Source organism: Zophobas morio, unplaced genomic scaffold (assembly GCF_036711695.1).
Source record: "Zophobas morio isolate AGI-343-1 ecotype UQ-CSIRO unplaced genomic scaffold, CSIRO_AGI_Zmor_V1 ptg000017l, whole genome shotgun sequence".
Taxonomy (NCBI): Eukaryota; Metazoa; Arthropoda; class Insecta; order Coleoptera; family Tenebrionidae; genus Zophobas; species Zophobas morio.
The window spans coordinates 13,774,518-13,801,851 of NW_026972122.1; the positions used below are offsets into that span (position 1 = coordinate 13,774,518).

Below are 27,334 nucleotides of genomic sequence, written 5' to 3' on the forward strand. Positions count from 1 at the left end.
AACTAGTCGTTCAAAAACTTTCCGAAGAACCTCCGAATGCGTCGCGAAATCGGGTGTCGCCACGATTATATCGTCTAAGTAAATAAAAGCCCATGGTTCCAAATCAGCACCCAAAGTCGTATCAACAAAGCGCTGCCATGTAGCTGGAGCAGTATGTAGCCCGAATGGCATCCGTCTGAAATGGAAAAGTCCCTTCCCAGGAACCGTAAACGCTGTCACTTCCTTTGACTCTTCGGCAAGTGGAATTTGCCAATATGCGCTTTTTATGTCTATCGAGGAAAATACCCTGGCGCTATGCAATCGATCTAAAATGGTACTAACATATGGTAGAGGATACGCGTCCCTTTTACTAACCTGGTTGACCTTTCTAAAATCAATACAGAAGCGGTATTCATTGTTGGGTTTCTTCACCATTACAACTGGTGACGACCAAGGTGACTTGGATGGTTCTATCACCCCTAATTCTAACATTTTATCAACTTCAGCGTTAATTTGTTGTTGGATGTAGGGAGAGACAGGGTAATAACGCTGTTTAATAGGGGAATGATCTCCTACGTCGATAACGTGGACCACATTTTTCGCACAACCCAACTTCGAACCCATCTTCGTAAAGAACCTTTCAACCAACTTGGAAACATCCTCGCGCTGCTGTGGCGTGTCGCCACTAGACCCTTGGACAGCCGCAACTCCCAGCGAATAAGAATTCGACGCCACTCTCGGAACAATATCCATGTCCTTCCAAAAATTTATACCTAAAAGTATCTCCGTCGTAATCGAAGGGACAACAAGTACCTTAAGAACCCTAATGCGTGAATTTAACTGGAGGGGAAGATCGATAAAACCTAAAACTTGACGAAGACTACCATCAGCTAACGAGACATCCGGATGTTCTTGTAATTGCAAGTTGAGAGAACGAAGTTTTTCCCAACCGGGACCTCCGACAATGGTGGAACTTGATCCTGAATCCAATAATCCAACTAACGCAATCCCTAAAACTGAAACTCGTAAATAAGGCCTTGGATCTCCCGATGAAGCTAAAAACTTGGAATTCACCGCCTGAATCTCATCTTTCCTGCACTCTAACCTAACAAATTCCAACCACGTTTTCCAAGAATCATCCACCGGTTGTCGCTGCGAAACCCCTAGCCGGTGTTCTAGTGGTTTCTTTGTCCGTTTCCCGATAGTCGAGCTGCGTTCCTACATTGACAAGTGGATGTAGTCACGTCTCGTTTCCCGCATTTAAAACAAAATCGACCATTTCGTGGAGCTCGACACTGGGAAAAATAATGACCAGAGCCCCTACAATTCCAGCAAAGAATCAAACCAACGGATGAAGTTTGAGCCACCATTCGAGACTTGACGAGAGTAGGCCCTGCTAAATCCGGTTCTAAGCAGGATGCTTTCGGGACATTAGGCCGAGGAGCCGTCGCCAAAATTCGTACGGTCTCTAATTTCTTGCAGGTGTCCAAAAGTTGATCGACACTACTGATGTCAACCAAACCGATTCCCTGAATCAAATATGGGGCAAGGTTGCGTTGCAAGACGCGTAATTTCTCTTCCTCTGAGGGTGGGACAGATAACCGATTGAACAAATTTTTCAAACATGCAAAATAACTCCCCACACTCTCATTCGGACCTTGCATTCGTGTCCTAATTTCCTGCCACAATTCCGTCGCATAATCAAATGGGAGAAACTCTTTTCGAAGCTCCCTAACAAAACCCGTCCATGACAGAACCGACGTTTTTACCGAACGATACCAAATTAACGCCTGGTCCTCCAGGAGATCAACTATCGAGTTGAGCAGTTCGACCTCTGAGACGCCTCGCGCAACTCTAAGCTCTTCCACCCTCTCTAGAAAGGCATTAACGCTCATCCCCTGTTTATTTCCTGAAAATTTCAAGCCCCATTGGCAAACAGGAACTTGGTGCTTGTGGATATTTACGACCTGCGCTCCCAAAAGTGGAACCGTCGGCGGTTGCACGTTTGGGTCGTTTGGCTCTACCGTCGCGTCCAGTTTAGAATCAACTAAAACTTCAATGCTGCCCAACTGATTGAATAGGTTGGTCAGACGATCTGCCATTTGAGCACGTTCCTCCTCCGTTAACCTAAGCCTAACTCGACTAACGCGTCCGTACAAGTGTCTTAACTTAGTCTCAACATTTCGTTCCTCTGTGCTGTTTTTCGCAATAGACCGCCGACTTTGGACAAAACCGTAAAGTTGAGCTATTTTCTCCGTACAAATCAGCATCTCGGTTTCCACAACTAAGCGAAAGGTCGGGCTAAAAACCAAGTCGCCAAACTCTTCCGTTCGTATTAATTCCGATAACCTCCTTCGCATCGCCCCTACGGTTTCATGACCAATGTCGTCAACCCCTCGTACCGCCAGCTCATACAAGAGCTCATCTCGAGTGAGCCTATGAGAATCCATAGCTTAGATATATATGTATATATATAGGACGCAACTTAAGATTACCTCAACCCTAAAAATTATACCTACTCAAAAATCAGTTATCACCCAATCACTACAGTCAGAACAAGCCCCACGTTCCGGGCGCCAAATTAATTGTTACGAGGCTCTCTACCGCGACTACGCTCAACCGGGAAGGCCGTGGGTGATGGTACAAAAAAAAAATAAAAGATTGGAGCCTACAATTAATTAAATTTATTTAGAACGGGGGAGGTGAGTGACTGTGTGACTGAGTACAAACTATCGATCTAAATATAAAAAAAAACCTAAATAAGTTACTATTCTAACCCTATGAGTACTTCGCGTCCGTACCGCAACAGTGCCGTTCCTGGCGGTGGCGAAGATGCCGAACGCGAATATACTTAAATAATAAAAAAAATTCAAGAAAATAAAATAATACCTAATACCCTATAACTAACGCCTCTCCTTCTTTCCGGAGTCCAACACGGCGTCCTCACTTAGAAAATGGGGTGGGGCGGGGCGGCTAGTTGACCTTCGTCCAAACTTCACACAGAAAAACCTTTCCACGCCAAGAGCGCAAAAAGATGGCAACACGTAGAAACGAGGAGGGAAAAAAAAACCAATGGTAAAAATAAAGCGAAGACGAAAAAGAAAAAGGCCTCTGATGGTGTGCGGCCTTAAAGTAGATTTTCGGGGGTCTCAAAAACACAGGACACACGTCCTCGTTCCCAAATGCGGTGGCCTCAAATCGTCTCTAACGCAATTTGGAGAAGAGTAATGCCACAACTGGCTAAAATAAGGGCTCTACCTCCAAAACTGGCCCCTTCGCACTGGATACCCTGAAAACACTTGCACCCGTTCCCAACGACTCGAAAAATCAAAATGGAGTCCCTCCTGGTTTTTTTTTCCTTTCTGTGGCATGCGCGGTCTGAAATACCCAAATTGATTGAGGGAGGGGAAAATATCGATACCCCGAATCAATGAGAGCTGTCAACTAACCTCACAAACTCATGTAAATAAACAAAATCAACCAAAATCGTATCAATACTTCACGTATATATTTTTGCAAAATATATAAATGTCAAAATTTAAATTAGTACTGTATTTTTGGATGATTTAAAGTTAACTTGCTGATTGGTGTGGAGTGATGAATTTGAAGTGGCACATGATAACGTAAGAAACGAATCATAATATATTTATTATTTCATAATTCATAACCAATCTAAATTTAAAATTTTAAGTATAGGTTGTTATAGTATAATATATGTGACTTATTATTTTATTTATCCCTTCTTACTCATTCGTGCAGCATTAAAAGCATATAATAACTCGTTAGAACTCCCAACAGCATTGTGTTATCATAAACTAGTCAATTAAATTCTAATACCATTTAAACAATACAGAAAACATAAAATTTAGTAAAACATGTATTCATAAATCAGAACTTTGTATTGATCAAATATTAGGCCTGCAATATTGTTTTCACAAGAAACTGCCGAATCTGTTTATTTATTTTGAAATTTGTTTGTAATCGTAAAATTTAATTTATTTCCAAATGCTATTTTTGACTTCTTTATTTCACTTTGTTTTCTAAACAAACTAGAAACATGCAAATATAACTTCCGTAATATTAATAAATTAATTGGATATAATTTTGTTTCAATTTCCATTACTAAAATAAATTCAATAATATTTTAGTAAATAGACACAGTTATCAATAAACAAATAGGTGATCTAAGTCAATCACCATCAACTACAATGCAATTAACTAACACGAAATTGTTTACACAAAAAAAACTTAAATTAGTATACAGAAAAATCATCATCAATTTCAGTCATAACCAATCACACGAAGGAAAATAAAATGTTGTAACCATTATAAGTTTAAGTTTCAGTTTGCTAACTTTATTCCTAAAGAGGAAAGTAACCATGAAATGCAGTTGAATTTGGAATTAGAGCAAAGGTGTAGAAACGTCACTTCATACCGCAATGAACAAACGAAATTCGGCAATTTCTGTAACTTTGTATTTTCGATATTATAGGGGAAAAGAACGCACATAATATGTAGGTAATAATATGGACGAAATATTAAACTGCAAATAGACAAGTGTGCTACACATATAAAGTGAAATCATTTAAAGTACATTCATAGATTTTTTTGAACATTGGACTTCACCATCCTCACAATAATGTAAATTTAAAGTTTAAATATTGAGAAGCCCTTGGTGTTGAAGAGTATTTTATACATATATGCACACTGAGATTCAGCAGTGAAATTAAACTTTCGTTAGACGCCTCATTTATGTTCACAAGCACATTGCAATTGTCTTAATCCAAGTAAAAGTAAAAAGCACAAGCAAGGTAAAAGTTATAATTTTCAAATTTAACTTTTATTAAACATAGAATATGAATCATATATTACAAAAAAAAAGATCAACTTATAACGGGATAAGTGCAAATCTGTGTAAAAATGTAAATCTGTGTGGCTTTTATATGTTTTAATTTAGTCAGAAACCGTAACGTACATTTTCATTTCAAATAAAATCATCGACACATCGTGAAAAATCTTGACCTGGACGGTGATACATCTACTACATAAAAGCAGATTTATGTCTGACGTTTTTATATCTATGCGTGTCCGTGAAAAAACTGCTATATATAACTGAAATTTTAATTTAAAATAATACTTACACTCATTATATGGGGAAATATTTTCGTAACAAGTTGTGTTGTTCATAACAGCTCTGCAACAGCCTGTAAATGAAAGCAAATATTAGAACATCCGAAGTATATATCATCAAAGTAATTACATTTTTTCGCTGAAAAATTATATCTGTAATGCATTTAAAATGCGTACCCACTTTTAAAATACGGATGTCAGCGCTTTATAATCAAGATCCGGAACACTCGCTGCTAACTTATACTTCAAAATGAAAAGTGCTCTGCAACGTATATAACGACCATAAAAGGGTGTGTTTCAAGTTATTCGTGTTTTAGCCGTTAATTCCATCTTTGATAATATTAACGACGTTTTACCCAAGTGTATCTTAAGGGAATATATGGAAAGATTGCTCATAAATTATTTATAAAAAATTGGTCCAAGGTTATTTCGACAGAACTTCCCTCGTCCCTAAAATGCAATAAATCAAATCCAGCTTCTTCGAAAAATTTTAAATTTGTTTATGCGATGGAATCGATTGCTACACATCCTTAGCTTACGCTCGGGAAGTAAAGAAGCTGTCAAATCTAAAAAATAAAAAAGTTAAACTTGAATTTAAAGCTTGTTGTTATTGCTGAGAGGTCATTTTTTCCAGCTGGTTATATGCATTAAATATATTTTACATTGTCCGTACTTGTGCAAAATATAATTTTATAATTTTTCAAAGAAAGGCGATTTAAAGGACGTGTGTTTCACAAAAAAATTGCAAATCCCGTGAATACTGCTTAGCAAATCTACAAGCGAAAATAGTAATAAACGACAAACGTTGTTAAATCCACTTGAATATTATTAATTTTAGCTTTCATTCCATTTTGATGTTCCAAATTCATTTCGTCTCGACTAGCGGGGTATATTAGAACTGTAAATACACAATTATACATATGTGCGGTTAGTACAAGTTAGAAATATTGATTATTAATCGTAATTTATATAGAAAATAGATTAAAGACAATTATTATTGTTTATTAATAAACCGATCGGACTGGAGCGCACGCTATTGCAAAAAATACTTTGTGTACCTTCATTGCTTGCAAATATCTTGCATTATTCATAAATCGAATAACGTAACTATCAATAATTATCAAGAACCGGCCAGCGTTATGTTGCGAAATTTACAAGTTCCAACACATACTGATCTCCAGGGGGACGAGCTGTTACATAATTCACCGCATCATCCTTTAGCATCATATTAATTTAACTAATGATAATTTTCAAAGTCATTTCTTGCAAAATGGACCAACGTTTAGGATTAGTTTACATGCTATTAATGAATTTTAAGTTTATTTTGGATTTTTATCTTTTTTTCTTAATATGTGTAGTCATCTTTTCACAACAAGAGACTTAAAACATGTCTCGAATGGTAAATTTGTATAGAGAAATATCGATTTTGTAATTACCCTCGAGTGAAACATTGATCACGGTTAAGATCGAGGGCGGGTGGGGCTTATATTTTGCTTTTTTTTCTTAATATACATAGCGATCTTTTCATTTCAAACTTAAAACATGGTTAAAATGGTTTTTGCAAGGAAATATAGATATTGCAACTATGCGGTGGAGTCTAATTGCAAAATCGATATTTCCTTTTACAAATTTTCCATTTTAAACAAGTTTTAAGTTTCATGTTGTGAAAAAAAATCTGCACATATTAAAAAAAAGACAAAATATAAACCCCGTCTCAATTGTGATGATGAAAACACCCAGTGTAATGTTGTGCTACGAAATATTTTTGAGTTTTATTTATTTTATTCACTGCTAAAATAAATTACTAGTGTAAGTTATTCAGTACAGTACCTCTAACAAAAGTTTGTTAAGTACATATCATTATCATTAACATTATTCCTTCAAAATTACAAGGATGTTTAATAAATAACTCTGACCTGGACTTAGCGCATAAATACTTACGTTCTTATGTTCTAATACTTCTCAAAGGCCACGTTAGTTGAAGCGGAATGAATTTCCAACATCAAAAAGAAATGAAAGGTAAAATAAAATGTATTCAAGAAACGTTAATCATTTGTGTTGTTAATTATGAATATTTTTAGACGACCCCCTAAAACTCGTGTACATAGTCGGATATAAGATTTTTCAGAACGAACACGTTAAGTTAATATTAAAACTTTTACTTTGCATCATGTCCCTGGTTTTACTCGTCCAGACTTGTTTGTTCGTGTCGTCACCAAATTTTCTAAAACTAACTAAATATGGATTAAACTTTTTCCAAATGGCTTATGTAACATACTTTAAGGGAAGCTTTTAGAATTCTACACGTATTCTTCTAGGCAGCGTTTGTAATATTCGTGCATTTATACATAAATAAGTGGATTGACGACATCATGAGTTCTTTTCCACTTTGGGACATCGACACAGCTGGCGAACAAATCAAAAACAAAATTAAAAAGGAATCGAAAATAATTCAAACTTACGTCATCTCGAACACTATATCGTGTCAATTCTGGGTCAGTTTAATGTTGTACTCCCAGTTGACTACCCTTCCACACAGAAATGATGGTCTAAATGGATGCTACTGTATGTTATCATTAATAGTTTACGTGATAGATTTTGCTATGTTAGGCCACACATATCAATTTCTGTACGTAACTCAGCAAGTGAAATTTCAAATGTATTTATTCAACAAGTACGTCGAGGAAGTTTGTCGTATGGATGAAGAAGAAACAGAGGAAGAAAATTTAGTAGATAATCAAAGATACCAAGAGGAAGTCAAACTCAGACTTACTCTACTCGTTAGAAGACATTGTGAATTTAAGAGGTACGAGTAAAATTTCGTCTCTAATAGAGAAATTTGAAAAAAATCTCTCATACTGTTCCCAGATGGAAAACTATGTGTCTGCATGTAATACGCAGGTTTATAATACCATTTAGTTTAGGGGCTGGCGTTCTTTTATTTATGGACCTGTATGCTTTTTTGGTATGTATTATCTTTAATATTTGGAGACTTTTACTAATAAAATACCACTGCCAGACTAGGGAACAGTTACCATCCATAGTTGTATGGTGCAACGCTCTTTTTACCCTCCAAGCGACATCCGCGTTTATATGTACAATAACTGCAGGCGAAACTTTACAAGACGAAGTAAATTTATACCTGTTTGTATTTTTTTCTTATTGTTAGTTTTCCAGTCTGACAAAACGTTCACCACACTTATGCTAACAAAGTGGTACAATTTTAATTGCAAAAATAGAAAATATTTTCTACTGATGTTGTGCAACAGTTTGAAACCTATAAACCTTAACTTTTCAGCAGAAATTGCCATTAACTACAGTCTGGGAATGGCTGTAAGTGTATTTTCAGAAAAGGTCGAATCGCTGATGTACTTACTGATTTCTGGTTTGTAGATTGGCAAACTGGTATACTTGGGAGTTTCAGTTTTCTTTTAAGAATAATCGTGACAGCTCGTGTTTGTCATTTATGTTCTCACGATATTATTTTAAGACTTCTAGCACCTAAGACCAAGTGATCCTAGAGTTACAGTATACAAATTCTGACTACTCTTGCAAAATTTTTGCAAATGTTCCAACTGCGCCACTTTCACTACCCAGATGCTCGTTATGAATCAAAATTAACATTTTATTACAGACGACTGCTTCTTCTCGTCGACGCCGCCGGAAGAAGAGAATGTTGATTTGTAGAGAGTGTATTACAGTAATAGGTTACACCTTAGTATGTATAATTTTCGAATGAAGTAGAATTATTCTCAAAATTAGAGTTTTTATTCCTGAAACTGCTTGAATTTTCAATCTTTCTACATTTTATTTTTTCGATTTTTCTGTTTTTCGAATATTTGTTCCATCGAATTTTGTAAGATTCGATCTTACAATTTGTTTCTGTTTCGATTTTTTTTTTAAATTATTCAATTTTTCAGTTTTTCCATTCTTGATTTTTTCAATTTTTTTACTTTTTATTTTATCAATTTTCGTTTTTTCGAACATTGGATTCATCGAAATTTCGATTTTTCGATATTTGCATTTTCCGGTGTTGTAATTTCGAATTTTAGATTTTCCAATTTTTCGTTTTTTTTTAGTTTTCGCATTTTCGTAAAACTCGGTGTGAAATACGAATTTTTTGAATTCTTTGAAAATTGCGATATTTCAATGGGCAATTCTGGAAAAACTACAAAACTGCAAAATTTTGAAAAAGTAGAAAATCGAAACATTGAAATTCAGATACCTTTAAAAATGGAGAATTGTAAAGAAAAATTGGTTTATTTCAACAGAACTTTGCAAATATTTTATGTAACCCAACAAGTGAAGTTTCGGATGTACTTATTCAACAAGTACGTCGAGGAGATTTGTTGTAAGGATGGAAAAGAAAACGAATAAGAGAATTTAGTGGAAGATGAAGAATACCAAGAAGAAATGAAACTTAGACTGAAGCTATTAGTTTAGGCAGTACTTCCCTCGCTGTCGGAAACGTGACGACTGCATGCCTATTATGTTTTTTTCGCAGTGGATTTCAAAAATTCGGTTTTATAGTTCCTGAGTAAATCAATAAAATAAATTTACGCATTCATTATTTTTTTTACTCACCCTGTATATGCAAATCCGAAAAATATGAATGAAGTGATAAATCACAAGTACAGACTCATCATATTTTGTACAGTTTAGATAGGATTTATTCGGCAAACTTTCGAACTGACGTCATCAATTTTTTGGAGGGGATGAGCAAATGTATTTTGACTAAACATTTATTATGCTCTTTACAACCTTAAAACATCTACAAGATTTCAAAGCATTCGGTTTTGTGGTTCCCAATTAACTCAATAAAATAAATTCACGCATTCGTTAATTTTTTGAGTCACTCTGTATATGCAAATCGAAAAAATTTGAATGGAATGATAAATCACAAGAAGAGACTCACCATATTTTGTACATTTTAGATAGGATTTATTCAGCAAAATTCTGTGGTGACGTCATAAATTTTTTAGGGGGTACGACCAACTACATTTTGATCAAAAATTTACCATACTTATGATAATTTTAAAACATCTTCAAGATTTCAAAGCATTCAGTTTTGTAGTTCCTGAGTAAATCAGTAAATTAAATTTACACATTCATTAATTTTTTTGAGTCACCCTGTATATGCAAATCCAAAAAATATGAATGGAGTAATAGATCACAAGTACAGACTCATCATATTTTGTACATTTTAGATATGATTTATTCGGCAAACTTTTGAGCTGACGTCATCAAGTTTTTGGAGGGGATAAGCAAATATATTTTGACTAAACATTTATTATGCTCTTTATAACCTTAAAACATCTGCAAGATTTCAAAGCATTCGGTTTTGTAGTTCCCGATTAAATCAATAAAATAAATTTACGCATACATTAATTTTTTGAATCACTCTGTATATGCAAATCCAAAAAATATGAATGGAGTGATAAATCACAAGTACAGACTCATCATATTTTTACAGTTTAGATAGGATTTATTCCGCAAACTTTTGAGCTGACGTCATCAATTTTTTGGAGGGGATAAGCAAATATATTTTGACTAAACATTTATTATGCCCTTTATAACCTTAAAACATTTGCAAGATTTCAAACCATTCGGTTTTGTAGTTCCTGAGTAAATCAGTAAAATAAATTTACGCATTAATTAATTTTTTTGAATCACCCTGTATATGCAAATCCAAAAAATATAAGTGGAGTGATAGATCACAAGTACAGGCTCATCATATTTTGTGCATTAGATATGATTTATTCGGCAAACTTTTGAGCTGACGTCATCAAATTTTTGGAGGGGATAAGCAAATATATTTTGACTAAACATTTATTATGTCCTTTATAACCTTAAAACATCTGCAAGATTTCAAAGCATTCGGTTTTGTAGTTCCTGATTAAATCAATAAAATAAATTTACGCATTCATTAATTTTTTTGAGTCACCCTGTATATGCTAATCCAAAAAATATGAATGGAGTGATAAATCACAAGTACAGACTCATCATATTTTGCACAGTTTAGATAGGATTTATTCGACAAACTTTCGAGCTGACGTCATCAATTTTTTGGAGGGGATAAGCAAATATATTTTGACTAAACATTTATTATGCCCTTTATAACCTTAAAACATTTGCAAGATTTCAAACCATTCGGTTTTGTAGTTCCTGAGTAAATCACTAAAATAAATTTACGCATTAATTAATTTTTTTGAGTCACCCTGTATATGCAAATCCAAAAAATATAAATGGAGTGATAGATCACAAGTACAGGCTCATCATATTTTGTACATTTTAGATATGATTTATTCGGCAAATTTTTGAGGTGACGTCATCAAGTTTTTGGAGGGGATAACCAAATATATTTTGGCTAAAGATTTATGATGCTCTTTATAGCCTTAAAACATCTGCAACATTTCAAAGCATTCGGGTTAGCAGATTCAAAATTAAATTTCAAAATGTTGTTTTATAATTTTGATTTTTTTTCCAAAAATCTGGACGTTTCGGGTGAAAACTCAATTCGGAATTGTAAACTACATGTATAGGACTATGTTATTTTATACAATTTAAAACCCATTTACTATGTACAATTTTGAAGTGACGTCATCGCATTAGTGGTGGGGATGATTAGACGAATTTTGGTTAGCGTTTTACCATCTACATGATATTCCTAATATAAGTACAAAATTTCACGCCAATCGGTCCAGTACTTTCGGAGATCTGTCTAATAAAAATTCGGGACGGCAGACAGACGGACAGACGGACAGACGGACAGACAGACGGAAATGGGAGACCTATTTCTTCGTCTTCTACGGGTCATGAAAGATCGAGAAAACGTAAAAGTAGAGAGTCGGCCGACGGACTCGATTACAATACTTCCTTTGCTTACGCTCGGGAAGTAAAAGATTTATAATGTAAGTTTTTTTGGCAATAAGTAAAAAATGTTGAATTTTCTGCGTTGCAGGGGTCTTTGCTTTTATCTTATTATTTTTATTTTATTACTTCCCGAGCGTTAACAAAGGAAGTATTATTATTAATATGATTTTCTTGATTTCTTCGTTTTTATAATCCATACTATTGATTATTATTATTTACATATTACAGTATTCACCTACATTTATATTTGCTGCTTGGAAATTCTTTCCATCTGTGCCTTGTAAGTACGCCACTCTTAGGAATTGTAGTAATTAATAGTAGCAATTTTATTTGCTTTACTGCACATATTGTTATAGACACATCCTATATCCCTAATATGGCTTGAATAAATGTATTCCAATAATTAAATTCCATTTAATTAATATCATTCATTTAATTAAAAGGGGGAATCAAATCAAAACAAGAACGTAAAAATGTTTATTTGTTCTTCATTTGTAAACATCAATTTACCAAGTCACTGTATTCAACATGAAAATGTCACTTAACTGGCTAGCCAGTAAAATTTTTACAGCCCTGCTCGTGCTCATACAGCCATGTATTTTAAACATTTAAAACTATTATAAGTTGAAATGACATCCAAATTGATTCAGGTAAATTTGCACTCACAATTGCTGCTTCCTCAGTAATATAGCTTGCGCCACACTCATTTCAATACATCGAAAACGATAAATCGAAAAATCTAAATGACAGAACTAGACAACACAGTAAATGCTATGACAAGTGCCATGCTGACGTGCGTTTCCAAGGGAATACGTCCAAAGCTCATACGATGTTTCTTCAAATATTGGACCTTCTAGAGTTTTTAATAATTTATAATAGTTATTTACAAGTGAGAAACAAATAAAATATTGAACAATACACGCAAGGTAACGGGTTTTTACTGGCTCCAGAAGGTGACTGGCTCGCCTGTGGCTCGCCAGAGATATCCGTCTGTCCGCCAGTAAAAACCCTTTTACCATGCTAGTAATGTTAAATACTATATCATATTTCTGTAAAAATTTTACTCGCATTTATCCTTCTTAATGTTATTGTCAGATACTTCAAAGGTGGTCAGATAAGCTTAAGGTCTTTAAAACGTACTCTATTGTGTGGGCTATAAATTACAGCTTACCGCCTCAGCTAATATTTTGGGTTGCCTAACTTACCAAAATTTGCCTCAAATGCATTGCAGTTTTTTTACAATAACTAAACGAAGTAAAATTTTAACAGAAAACGAAAAATGGCGCCTAAAGTAGAAAAAAATTCTCGATCACCTCGATATTTTTTAAGAGCACACCGAGGTATAGTTTTCGCTAAAAATCCGCTCGGGTTTTACGCACTTTATTTTAAAAACCGCTACGTTTTTTAAAAAATACAAGGCTCTTCCTTAAAGATTTTTATGTCATGAGCACGCACATGTATCGCCCTGCTCTTCAACTGTTAAAATGAAGGCGCAAAATGGGTCGGCGTTTTGCCCTATTTTGACATCTTTTAATGACTGTGTGGAGGATTAGTGAACGCCCCTACTCTGACCGGAGTTAAAGTTCTCCGTCTTCAAGTTTAAAACTTGGTTTTTTATTTGCCAAACATGATAATAGAAATTTTACACTTTTAAAATTGAAATTATAAAGATAAAATTTACGAAAATAACAACATCTCCTGTGAGATGTAATCAAAAGTTTTGTTGAAACAAAAAATGATATGATATAATCTCCTTTGTCGAAAACAGAAATAACGTTATGAATAAAAGCAAGTACAGCCGATTCAGTGGATAAACCTTTTCTAAAACCAAATTACTTTTTGGTGAATAGTTTATTTTCACTGAAATAACAACATGCAAAGAATTCATTAAATTGGTCAGAAGGATATTCAATTCAATTTATCTTGGGCGGTACGGGATTAATTTTTATTTATCAGAGACCACATAGCATTCGTTTCATTTAAATTGTTTTCCATTCATTTATTATTACCAATTGTATAGCATCCTTTATAGCAGCGCTATTTTTAACAAACTAAGTAGAGTGAGTGAGTGAGTGAGTGAGTGAGTATTGTTATGAAATAAACCCATACGCCGCCACGGTACGACGCCTATGAGTTCTAGTATATACCGCGACGATGACTCATTGTCCGTGACGGCCGCCAGAGAACACCCTAGAAGCGGATGTCGCGAAGAGTGTTCGAGAATACGCCTATAAGCGGTGACGGGGATCTTTGAAAAGGACCGCGCGGTTGTTTAAATGGGAACCACCGTCGGGAGCAGTTAGTGTAGTCCAGACAACGGGAGCTGAATTCAGTTAACAAGTCGACTACAACGAGCATCGAGAAAACCCAGTGAAGTTGCGCCGGAATTATTTTGTACATAATCGCTACGTGATTAGACGTGTAAATTTGAGATACTAAGAAATAAATTATTGAGTTTAACCCACGCCGATTTTAATACCCGTGCATCGTAACAGTATTAAATAACAAACATTTCTTACTTCGAAGAAGTTAGAAAGTTGACAAAACTCAGTGGCGCTTAAGAAATTTGATTATTTAATTGTATCCTGTAAGTACAAGAGTAACATAAAATGACTTTAGTTTGCAACATCAATAAAAGAGACTCGACACGATCATACAAACGGAATAGATTTTATATATTTTCGCGCGTTAGATAAGTAGTTTGCTGAGAAATTCACCAGCTGGAGTTTCCATTACGTAAGTAGATGTTGTCTTGGAACAATGTGATGCATTATTTTAACAGTTTTTGCATTATAGAACAGCATAAAAATGTAAGTAAAAAGTTTAGAGCAGAGTGTTAAGCTGAGGCCTAGTTGCTGTAGCAATATTTTTACTTTAGCGTTTGTTTATGTTCGCATTAATAAGCTAGACCGTGCTCGTAGGAAAACGATAACTTAAGAAAATCTGCAAAGTACACTTTATGAGAATTTTAGGATAACATGTTATTTTGTGGTTGAAATGTAAAGTACAAAACTCCACAGATTTGCTTTGTTTTACCTTGAATATAGGCGTAAACATATGTATGCTGTAATTTGATTGACGCTGCATTCAACCAGCTCATTCTGAGTTTAAAATACCATTATATACCACAGAACAATAAATTCTATTCATTAAGTCTAATTACCATAACTACGAAAATATGCAGATATATGTATTTCTTTCTGAATACATCACATATTCAAATATGTTTAAACAGGGTAATAATCTGTTCAAAGTTAAATAAATGCTGTCACAATTTTTTCCCCATATTGACGTATTTGTAGTGTGGGATCATGTTTACTTTCTCAAAAATAAACATATATCACGTAATATTATTATCGGACAACACATGATACTTCATTTTTTTTTAATTAGCGCGATTCTATCTGATTTTCGACGGATTGCGACTTTTCGGATAACGTTCGTTAGTGTTATCAAAATCAAATTGGTAGATGCTAGTAAAACTTATCTCATTTAACCGAACAAAAGTAAGTAAATGAGTAAAATGAAATGCAGAATAAAGTAGCAGCATGAGAGGTTTTCATCTCATTTTGGCAAGTTTTCTCGGATTTTTAATCGTAATTTTCTCATTCGCTGGTGGATCTTGTGTCGAGGAACTGATTTTGCATCTTAGCGACAAGGGAATGCACTAGATTTCGATTGCCAATTATTATTTATAGTTTCATCAGTCTGTCTGAAGCAGAATTATTGACTCTTTTTACTACTGATAAGGTTTTTGCACCGGTGTGAGGCGAATGTTTGTGGCTTTTTGACCATGTTCACTTCACGTAAACAAAATTACGGACAATTCGATTCATTTTTGTCGAAAGATTAGGTTATAATAGTGCCAACAATGCCCTCATGACAAATTACGTGGCAGTTATAAGGGATATGGTCTTGTCTAAAACAGTAGGAGTATATTGTTTGATGAGCGTAAAATGTAGACTCGTTTACAGGTGTAATATTAATATATATTAATATAGTCCCTTTTAGGCAAATTAAAATACTATATACTTTATCTCCAAAACTGCAATTAAATAACTATAAAATAGAAAGGGAAATCAGCATTTTGTGGACAAGGGTCTGCGTACTTGTTAACAATGTTGTTAAGGTCTCTAATTATTGAAAAATAATAATAATAATAATAAACTTTATTAATTTCCAGAAAACATATACACATGTATCAAGAAAAATCGTCAATATTGCAAATAGTCAATAAATAAGTCTACAACATGATTGTTTGTTTGTGAGTTAGACATCACAAAGGAACTCATCTAATGTATAATACTCGTAGCTTCTTTTTAATAGGAATTTTTTCACATTTAACTTGAACAAACGTGAATTATTTCTCTAATCTGTTTCCAATTCCAAATGCGATTTTTCTTCAGTTGTAATAGAATTTTCCCCAAAAAAATGTTTGTAAAATATCAACTTTTTTTCTATGAACATTTAACTAACAAAAAAATATCTCAGAACCAGAAAGAAAAAATTACGGCTGCCATTTAAAAAATCTATGATCCATACATAGCACCGGGTGATGATTCGCTAGCTGATATAGGACCCGATAGCCAACTTTGATCATTTAATGATCAAGATTGATATGCAGATATGTACTCTCCCTAAAGTAAGAATGATTTCATTTACGAAAACCGCTGTAGATTTGCTAACAATGATTAAGAAAAAGTGAACTGGCCGGGTTTATTTTTTGGCCACTCGCTTGTGCAAAAGAACGTGCCCAGAAATATTATTTCAAAATACTCCTCAATCTTCCCGTCAAAAGATTTTCTGCGACGCCATGGATAGATATTAAGATTCTCAAACTTGTTACAATTAACCGATCCTTATGGCGAGCTTTCACGAGAACTGGTTTTGAGAGTGATGGTGCAGGGACCTGTCCTGGGACCATTGTTGTTCATAATTTATATCACCGATTCAGCCTGTTTGCTACGTTCGCGCATGACATTAAGCTATACATATAATGTAAGTAACTCTAAAACATTACTATACTCTCAGGATTGAATTAAGAAATTACTATTAATGTGTCACCAAAATTACAACGAAATTGTCAATATTGTTGAAACCAACGTAAAGTGATGAAGACAAAAAGAACCTACTAGTCGTGCCCTTTGAGGATCAACCTGTGCCTAAGGGATTTTATATTTCATTTTAAAATTTGTGTTAATTGACCGCCTATGTGGGTAGTGTTCTTTATACATTACGTATCTGAAATATCGCTTTCACAGGTAAGTGCTTTAATGTACACACGCGGGTTTTATTTAATTATCTTATACTGGCATTCAACGCAATGCTGGCATTAGTTCATAAATTATCCACAAACAAAACGTCAAGAACACGTAGTGCGTTCAGTTGATTGATTTATCTATTATTATCAATTAAAAAATTGGTCGCGGGTTATTTCGACAGAACTTGCCTCGCCCCTGAAGTACAATAAAACATGTTCAGCTTTTTCGAAAAACTACAAAATTCTTAACTTCTGTAAGTTAAAACAAATGTATGTACGTAATTTTAAAGTAAATGTAAAGAAACGTGGTACACGTATGTATGTTTCAAATGAGTTTCTCCTTTACTAAATTTTGTGTTGACGTCATCAACTTTTTTTGCAAGGACACTTGTATTAGTTTGGATAGGTGCAGTGTAAAACTAATAGCAACACTATTGTAGTTCCAAATTTTCGGGAAAATAGAGTTAGCCGGTCCCGATTTAATCAATAAAATAAATTCACTCATTAATTATTTTTTTTAATCACTGTTTATAACCATTTCTTAAAAATATCAGTGAAATGATAAATAATAAGTAAAACTCATCATATTTTGCACATTTTCGATAGGATTTATTCGGCAAAATTTTGAGATGACGTCATCAATTTTTAGGAAGGGATTAACAGATACATTATAATTTGATTACAAATTTATCATGCTAATGATAATTTTAAAAGGTTTGCAAGATTTCAAAGCATTCGGTTTTGCAGTTTATGATTTGATCAATAAACTTGTATCGGAATTCTAAAAAATATGAATGGAATGAGAAATCACATGTGTAGACTCATCATATTTTGCATATTTTAGATAATATTTATTTGGTAAAAATCAGTTTGCAAGCTTTCAGAATATTCGGTTGCAAAATATTGTTATACAATTTTGATTTGTTTTACAAAAGTCTGGATAAAAACTCAGCACGAATTCATAAAGTGGAGGATGTAAAATTTATATAACATTTACTATTGTAAATTTTGGAGATATCATCACAATGGTAGTGGGTATGATCACTATCAGACAAATTTTTGTCAGCATTTCATCATCTACACGATATTGCCAATGTACATACAAAATTTGATAACAATTGGTTTCGCAGTTTAGAAAATTATCTGATAAAAGTCGACACACACGCGGACAGACGGCAGACGGTAGACGCCAGACGCCAGACGGCGGACAGACAGGCGGAAACGAGAGACCTATGTTATCGTATTCTAGGGAGTCATGAAACGTCGAGAAAACATAAAGTCGAGTCGCCCATAAGTTATTGTTAACTTTTATTTTTTAATTGGAGTCGTCTCGCTTAATTTTTAATATTATGTATTATATTCAAAATATGTACTCTCGTAAGGTTTAATCTAACGAATTTGGTAGATATGAGAGGCAATGTAGTTCTGTATCCATGGTTTATTAATCTACATTTGCTTTCAATTTATGCGTTTGGTTAAAAAAAATCTCACTTTTGTAGAAAGTAGTTTTGGATATAGCTTAAAAAAAGTGTTTGGCGCCTGTTTTAGCACTCGATAACCTGTGTTTTAAAGCATCCGATAGGCGGTGTCCTCGAACCGAGAATCATTGCAAACATCGGTCTACTGCAGAACTCCACTCCGTAGAAACACTTTACACACGTCACAGAATTATTCCGAAAATTACGACCAAAATTATGATAATAAAAACTTTGCCTGGCACGCCATCTAACCTCAACAAAACGTAAACAAATCGTCATGTTCTGAACGACTGCACATTTTCTTGCGCACATTATCTTCAGAATGCCGTCTAAAATGGTCGGTACTGTACAGAAATAAGTTTTGCTACAAGTCGTACTAGAACTGCAATATCACAATTGGACCCATCCATGGAAAACCCTGAAGGTAAATAAAAGTTCCGTATGATTTTCTTAGAACAAACTTAAAGAGAAAACTAACGTTCTTGTAACATGCACTCAATTTGCAGTAATTTAATTTCAAATAGTATTTCGTATTTTGTAGAAATTCATAACGAAATTTTACTAATTTAAGATGCAAACAAATCTGTTCTTAAAAGAAGACCTAAGGAATAGCATAGCATTATTTTTGTTGTATTCAAAATAGTATATTACAGAACGAGTTTCATAAGGCAAATATTGAGGCACGAATTCAAGTTTACAGAACGAGCGGCGAAGCCGCGAGTTATATAAAGGATGAGTGCCACAATGGCCTTATGAACGAGTTATTTATACTATTTTTTTTCTACCGCGCACGTTTTTTCGCAAAATTTAATTGAAATTTGCGTTTTTTTAAATCTGGGGAATTTTGTAGTGGTTGGTGATGGGTTGGTCTGACACTAACCACGAAATATTTGAGGTTCGAATTTTCACAACAACAACTGTAATTCGAATCAATTCGAGTTTTTGTAAGTTAAAATTGGTTAAAATCTCTTGTAAAGAAGTTAGTGCCTCCCGAAATATGGGAAATTTTAATTTGACATTTGCCACTGACATTCACCTGACATTTTTCGTCATGGCTACCAATCTTACCGATCTGAATTGAACCAGATCTATTTCAGAACACCCTTCCGCTTTGACGTCATTTGGGTGCTTTAATAGCTCTATTAGAAAATCAAAAAACGTGCGCGGTAGAAAAAGGTTGTTTTGAGCAGGCAAATAACACACATGTTCATTTTTTAAACTCTTCTGAGCGCATTGTCAATATCTTTCGAGGGTATTTGTAACATCTTTCGATAACTCGCTAGTATGTATATAGTACCAATAATAATAATCAAAGCCAACTACCGATGGTTTAAAATTAAAGTAGTAAACTCTGGCTTTTGGTTATCTGGTTTTAGAAAGCCTATGTTTACTTGTGAGGTTAAGGTTCATAACTTCTTACAGCATTTATGCATTTTGAATGTTTATGGAACTATTTTGAGCTCTTGTTACATTCAACTTTCAATCACATAGAGTAAACTGCATTCAATAGACAATAAACTTAATGTCAGAAATGCAGCCGATTTCGTAAATTTTCAGGTTACTCTTGTATTTAAATGAGTACCTACAAGTAAAATAAAGCTGTCCTCCTTAATTCTAAAATCTACATTGTTTACGAATTCACTAAATAAACATTAAGAAACGGCGCTAAGTGTGATTAATGTTGACTGCAAATGAGGTAAATATTTTCTTGACGAAGCGAACTTTTATGTACACAAAGATGCAAATGCATTAACGCAGTATTTCGCTTAAACTGTTTAACTTTGAAAATAAGGTAGGATTATCTGTCACCGTTTGTTCCGTACAAATTTTATATGGACTACATATTTTCTTTACAGCGTTCATTTCTATTAATATTTTATACTCTCCAGAGGGTACATCAATCGATTTTATCGTTGTTTTATGCAGTTCTGAAATTTGAGAAGTGTTTACGACCCCTAAAAGCGAAAATCAACAACGTGAAAATCACGGATATGTGATCACATAAGATGTAGCGAGGAATCTCCTCATAACAGGAACAACCAATATCGACAAAATTAAAGAAAGTTCAGTAAATTGCTGTGGCAAAAATTTTGTGGCGTATTAACACGTCGAATGTGATATTTGTCACTTCTACTGATATGAATTAATGATTTTCGGTAAACAAAACCCCAAATCGGTCTCCTAGGGTTCATGTTGCTACAAAATAATTTATTTTCGTTGGACTAATTAACAAGGAGTTATAAATACGGAGTCAATAAACTTGAGTTTGGAAGTTTTGACAGCACTTATTAAGTTTACGGTTCTACTATACACCTGTATTCATTAATTTTACAAACATATTTACATTTATTACGATAACATGTATATCAAACATAAAGTTATTATAGAACATAACGATATATTAATTTAGAGGTGCGTTTAGTTTCCTTGTGTAATTAATTCTATTCCCTTATCAAGAAGTAAAAATGGCAAAATGAGGGAATGCAATAATATATAATTTTTTTTTCTACCTTGCGTTCTTAATAAGTCTATTACGATACGCAATCCCGTGTCGTAATAAATACACTAGGTGCTATAATAATTTCACTAAACGTAGTGAAATTTATTTTTTTACTGTTGTCATTACGGACGAGCTAGCTGCTAGCTGTTATAACTGTCTATAATATTTTTTCATAGCCGCCCTTCTTACATTCTGCAAATCTTCCCAACTTTCGTAAAATTCCCTAGATTTCGAAATCGAAATTTCATAGTTTTGTTTAAAAAGGCGCAAAGTAGAAAAAATACTGTGTGATACTTGTTTATAAGACATTTTGTCGCACGCACGGTTTTAGGACAGTCCTCGCGTGCGACAAAATGCTTCTTATAAAACTCGTATCATAATATATTATTTTTAATTTAAATGTTTTCAAAACAATATCATTAAATAAAGTTAAGCAACTTATTTTAAACACATTGCAATTGTGCATAATATAATGCATATTTATTAATAAAGTAGAAAAACTTTCTCCTACTTTATAGTATTTTCAGACATCCAAGTCGTGACAGTAGTGACCACCATATTCGAGAGCCTGCGGCTGGGACAAAAATCGATATATTGTAAATCTCAAGCCTTTAGTGTAGGTTGTATATTTCTAGAGAGCGGTCAACTTGAATGCATGGCGTTTTAAATTAATCAGTAAATTGCTACTTATTTCTTATTCAATGATACAATCAGTCCATTATACCAAAGTTATTGAACTCTATTATTGTAATTAATCAACTGCAACGGATTTTCTCTCATGTTCTTTGCGTTAATCAGGATTATTTTTATCCAAAAAGATCCAAAAACATTGACAAAGCTTTTGCAAATCGTTACTAGGTTGATTCTAGTTATGTGAAAAACCTTTGATCGGACATTTGGTAGGTTATTAATTATTAAATTATGTCCAATACCTTGGCTTCAGTGCTAAAACTGTGAGGTGATTAAAATCTTTTCTTTCTGATCAATGAAAGCAATTTGAGAATAGGGTCATACTACTCTACCCCATTTATGCTTCCATCCGGTGGTCCCCAAGGTACTCATTCTGGTCCTAGTCTCAGTACTTATATTTATTAATGATGAGCGTTTTTAATGAAGAAAGTATTCTTTTTACTGGTTTGAGAATAGTTTGTCAAGCTAATGAACTAGTAAATAGTGTAATAATATATTTAATAATAATATTAATAATATATTTAACTATCCAACGGACAAAAGCTGTCCTTTTATGATAAATACAAAAATACAAATTTAATCACATACTCAACTCTATACTAATAAAGTACAATTAAAGAGAAAGACAGTTATATAAACAATTACAAGACATTTACAGATAGCAACAAATATTTCTTACATCGATTAGGGAAAGATCTGAAAATATTTATAAAAATGTCAACTTCATGTTGAATCTGATTGTAGGTCGAACATATATAATTAATCGGACAATGCATGTGATAATTCGTTCTCACAAATGGTACATTAAAAGTCCTTAGGCTCTGATATTATTTGTATAATTTTCAAGTCATCCGCATATAAAGATATATGACTAGAAGAACTAAAGCTACAAATCTCTACAATATCATTAATGAAAATAAGAAATATCAACGGCCCAAGATTCGAACCTTGCGCGACACCGCTGAAACACTTAAATGGATCAGATATAACACCTTTGTGTTCTACATACTGTTCTCTTCCTACTAGAACAGACCACAGCAACTTAATTAACTGATCACAGAGACCATACGTTTGAAGTTTACTTAACATAATACTTTGTCAAACGCCTTTGACAAGTCAGTATACGCCACATCTACCTGAAGGTTTTTGTCAAATGTTTCAAACACTATTTGAGTGAATTCGCACAAGTTCGTGGAAGTTGATCTCCCCTTAAGAAAACCGTACTGATAAGAATTATTAATCATAGGTAGAACATGATTATAAATTTGGTCTGATAAGATCATTTCAAACAATTTGGCAAAGTTACTAGATATTGGTCTGTAGTTTAAGATATCTGATTTATCTCCAGCTTTATGTATCGGACAAACCCTTGAAATTTTCCATGATTTGGGAAAGATCGCTGTTTTCAAAATGAGGTTAAATAAGTGTAGCAAAGGTGAAACAAAACAACTTATACAATCACGCACCACAAACGCTGGCACATTATCATTACCCATAGTTAAATTAGATTTTTGTCTACGAGCAAACTTCATTATGAGATCTTCAGAGATGACAAATTTATGTAGGACATTCGTAGACTCAAAGTTATTTTGACAGATTTTACTGAAACCATCACAATTATTAGCACACACTCGAATGTTACCGTCACAGTCACCATCACATTTGTCATACGCTTTACTAAAGTATGCTGCAAAGCCTTCAACAATTTCAGACGGGGTTGTTAGTTCTCGATCATCAAGCTTCATTCTTCCTGGGATTCTTGTGACTTGCTTTTTACTATGAATATACGATTATATGAACTTAGGGTTACTTTTAATTCTATTTTCGGCTGTGGCTTTGGATCTATTATATTCTCTGCGTACATTACTTTTAATATTTTTACTGAGAATTTTAGCTTTTTCAGCATAAATCTTCAATCGATTTTTCTTGTATAGTTTTCTATATTTATTTCTTGGATGGAAATCAAAGTCTTCCACTAACTTTATATTTTGGAACACAATTATCAAATAACTCATAGAGTTTTTCATAGAAATAACTAGTAGCTAACTCCACATCATCAAATTTCATAAATTCATCCCAGCTCAATTCGCCAATACATCCACATAAAATTTCTAAATCAGCCTTTCGAAAATTATACCGAAAATTAGAAATATCATTTCCAGATGCTATAAATGAGGGAGTGGTTTTTGTGGAGAAAGAGAGCTGGATACATAAGGCTGGATGATGTTTATCCTCCACTACAAAAGGAAACTCATTTTTTAAAACTATACAATGACAATCTTTAGTTGACATGACTAGATCCAGAAGCTTGCCGTAGTGGTTTCTTACTCGATTTTCTTGTTTTAAAGCATTAAAATTCATAAAATTGGACAAAAGATTACTGATGGGTTTAACACTGCAACATGGCGTTGCGCTATAAAATACCTCATAAAAGTATGGGATATTAAAATCACCCGTAACAAGTGTATATTGTGACAAGTCAATAGTGTTTTCAATATAATCTAAAACAGTTTCATAGCAAGTTATGTTAGTTTCTGGTGGAAAGTAACTAATGTATCATGTTGTAAGTAACGTATTATGAAATTACTACGTTATTATCAAAGTTAGGCACTGCGGAAGTGATGGGCAATCCATCAGACAAATATTGAAAACGACCGCGCGATGTACGGCGAAAAATTTGGCTGGCCGACTACAATCTCAACCACGTCACAACCTCAGTGGTTTGATACAAATCAAGATAGGATTTATTTGGCAAACTTTTGACGCGACGTCATCAATTTTTTGGAGGGGACAAGTAAATATATTTTGAATAAAAATTTATCATGCTTATCATAACTGTAAATCATCTGCAAGCTTTCAAAGCATTCGTTTTTGCAGATTCTAAATTAAATTGCAAAATGTTGTTTCATAATTTTGATTTTTTTTCAAAAAATCTGGACGTTTCGGGTAAAAACTCAATTCGGAGTCATAAACTAATAAGCATTCACGTTCGGTAGAAGTAGCTGACAGAAATTTTTTTGTGTTTAAGTTGCAATCTTAAGATCACTAGAAATTAAAGATTAGCATCAACTGTCTCATTTTCTAATTCAAATGTCAAATCTGAATTGTATGGAAAAAAAACATAGTTTTTCTAATTTTTTTCCAATCTCAACACGCTTCGTTTCAAGAAAATCCTTAAATGCAGCATGGAAACAATTTACACAAAATTAGTCACGCGAAAGCCCATTTTAAAGGAAAAGAAACAAGAAATAGTTCGTGCTTTTCAAAAAATTCCAGAAAAAAATGGTCAATGCTTGGGTAAAACAGAAACAGTCAAACTGGTGGCAGAAATATTTTCCGTAAAGTTCGCTGGTACTGTCGAGTGTTTTTCGAATTTTAAAATAATATCGATACAACAGCGCTGGTGCCGTTAATATTATAATCAGAATCAGAAAGACGACTGCGCAGATTTATATACCTACATACTTTATTGGTTCTGCTCTACAATTGGTTTTTAAGTTTTATATAATCCTTACTGTTTTGTAAGATGGAAAACACTCGGATTTGAGAATAATTGTACGTAATACACGTATAAATTTAGGTTTCTGAAGGCGAAGTTTTTCACATTTTAAACACGTTATAGCTACCAGAATCAAATTTCTAAGGCAGTATCTCCAATTGCGTGATAGTGCTGAATATTTACTTTTCATTAAAACGGATCCATGGTAAAATTGTGGATCCATGATGATGACATCAAAGCTTGCCCTCCTAAAATAACTAGTGAAGGGAAAAGATTCACAATTTTACATGCGGGTTGCTCTTTGGGCTTTTTATAGGGATGCGATTTTCTTCTTGATTCAAGAATAGTTTCAGCAGATTACCACAAAACCATCACATTTTCGATATTTTGACATTTACTTACTTACATGTCACATTTTTGATACCTACCTTCCGATGCATTATACACTAGAACAATTTGTCCGCAGTTACACAGCTTAAAAAAAAAGTTACCAAATCTAAAGTCGCGATCTTTTCTATAGAACCACTCCCTAGTGTAAATTTTCAAAATTTGTTTGGTGTAAGTGACCTTGACGGGTTTCTGGGGGAAAACATATGTGTCAAAAATTTGACAGGTTAGATGGCCCCATTGTCAATGTAGATATTTTATTTTAATAAATAGATGAACAGAACATTCAGTCTGCACGGGATACAGTGCGGCATAGCTGAGGGCAACCGAAACATTCGTGTTGTACTAGTTTCGATTGCCATGTCAACTATCGCTACCAACTGCGTTCGGCGTAAAGTACTAGATGACAGGGCTACCAACTTGACTTTTTATCGAGTGGTTCCGTAGAAATGACCGCTACTGTAGTTACATCTACCGAACGTGAATTCTTTATACATCTGTAGGATTATGTTATTTTATACAATTTAAAACCCATTTACTATATATATAATTTTGAAGTGACGTCATCACATTATTGGTGGGGATGATTATGCAAATTTTGGTTAGCGTACGTGTTACCATCTACATAATATTCCTAATATAAGTACAAAATTTCACAACAATCGTGTTGCAGTCACTTAGGACTTCTTTCAGTATAAATAAGTTTATACAGAATGTCTTAACGGTCTGTAAATGTAAGATTAGGTACGCTTTAATTGTAGGTTATTGAAAACGATTCTTTGCAGCAATTAGCACAAAGCCTTTAGATACTTGTTTCTTAGGTTTCAAGATGCACGACTTTGTCTTTCGTTGTTATCGTATTATATAGATTCATTATTCTTTTATGAATTTGTGTTTCCAGTCTACTAACCCTAGATTAATTTATTTAGTTATTTATTTAAGCAGTTAACTTACTAACAGAAAACCTACAGTCGTTTGAAGCTGCTTATTACCTGAACATCTGTATAAAAGATAATGAAAATATATCTGATGAATGATGATATATCGTTATAAGTTCTAGAAAATGCATAACTGATCAGAAAAAAATAAAATTATATATATAAATAGAAAACCAAAATCACGAAGCACTTTATTGTTGAGGTAGTTTTTAATAAATGTAATAACAGAATATACTGAAGCTAGAAATATATCTGAAAACAATACGAACGGAAGGTTGATTTTCCAGCAAGAAAATAGGAAAACATCGTTTGTTTTTTTTAATTAAGGAATAAAAATAATTATTTAAACAATATTCTTAGATATGCTTTCCTAGGGTGGACCTCATTTCGTAAATTCGTAACAGTGGGTGTTCCAGCAAGACCAGTTTCCAGTCTACAGAGCAGATGTGGTTCAAAACTGGCGTCGGGTAGGAGCTTCCCGACTTCATTAGCCACATTATGGACTGCAAATTTCTCGAACTTCTCGGTATAGTCAGTGCTTGAGACAAACGTGTTTCTTCTTATACCAATATTGACAGTTATAATAAATGTTGCACTTCA

General features: G+C 33.7%; 2 protein-coding genes across 10 annotated transcripts in view; one reads left to right on the forward strand and one right to left on the reverse strand.

Moving 5' to 3' along the window:
- LOC135130146 (PDF receptor-like) overlaps positions 1-27,334 on the reverse strand; it is a 204,069-nt gene that overhangs the window by 80,422 nt on the left and 96,313 nt on the right. For all 9 annotated transcript variants that reach the window (XM_064057483.1, XM_064057480.1, XM_064057487.1 and 6 more), the window contains exon 2: positions 5,121-5,183. In XM_064057483.1, coding sequence (XP_063913553.1) covers positions 5,121-5,166 — 46 coding nt within the window. In that variant the 5' untranslated portion in view covers positions 5,167-5,183. The remainder of the gene's footprint in view (positions 1-5,120; positions 5,184-27,334) is intronic.
- On the forward strand, positions 7,081-8,569 carry LOC135130535 (uncharacterized). The gene is made up of 7 exons (XM_064057929.1): positions 7,081-7,128; positions 7,191-7,378; positions 7,428-7,915; positions 7,978-8,074; positions 8,129-8,239; positions 8,287-8,442; positions 8,503-8,569. The coding sequence occupies exons 1-7, from the start codon at positions 7,098-7,100 to the stop codon at positions 8,542-8,544; spliced, it is 1,113 nt and encodes a 370-aa protein (XP_063913999.1). The 5' UTR covers positions 7,081-7,097; the 3' UTR covers positions 8,545-8,569.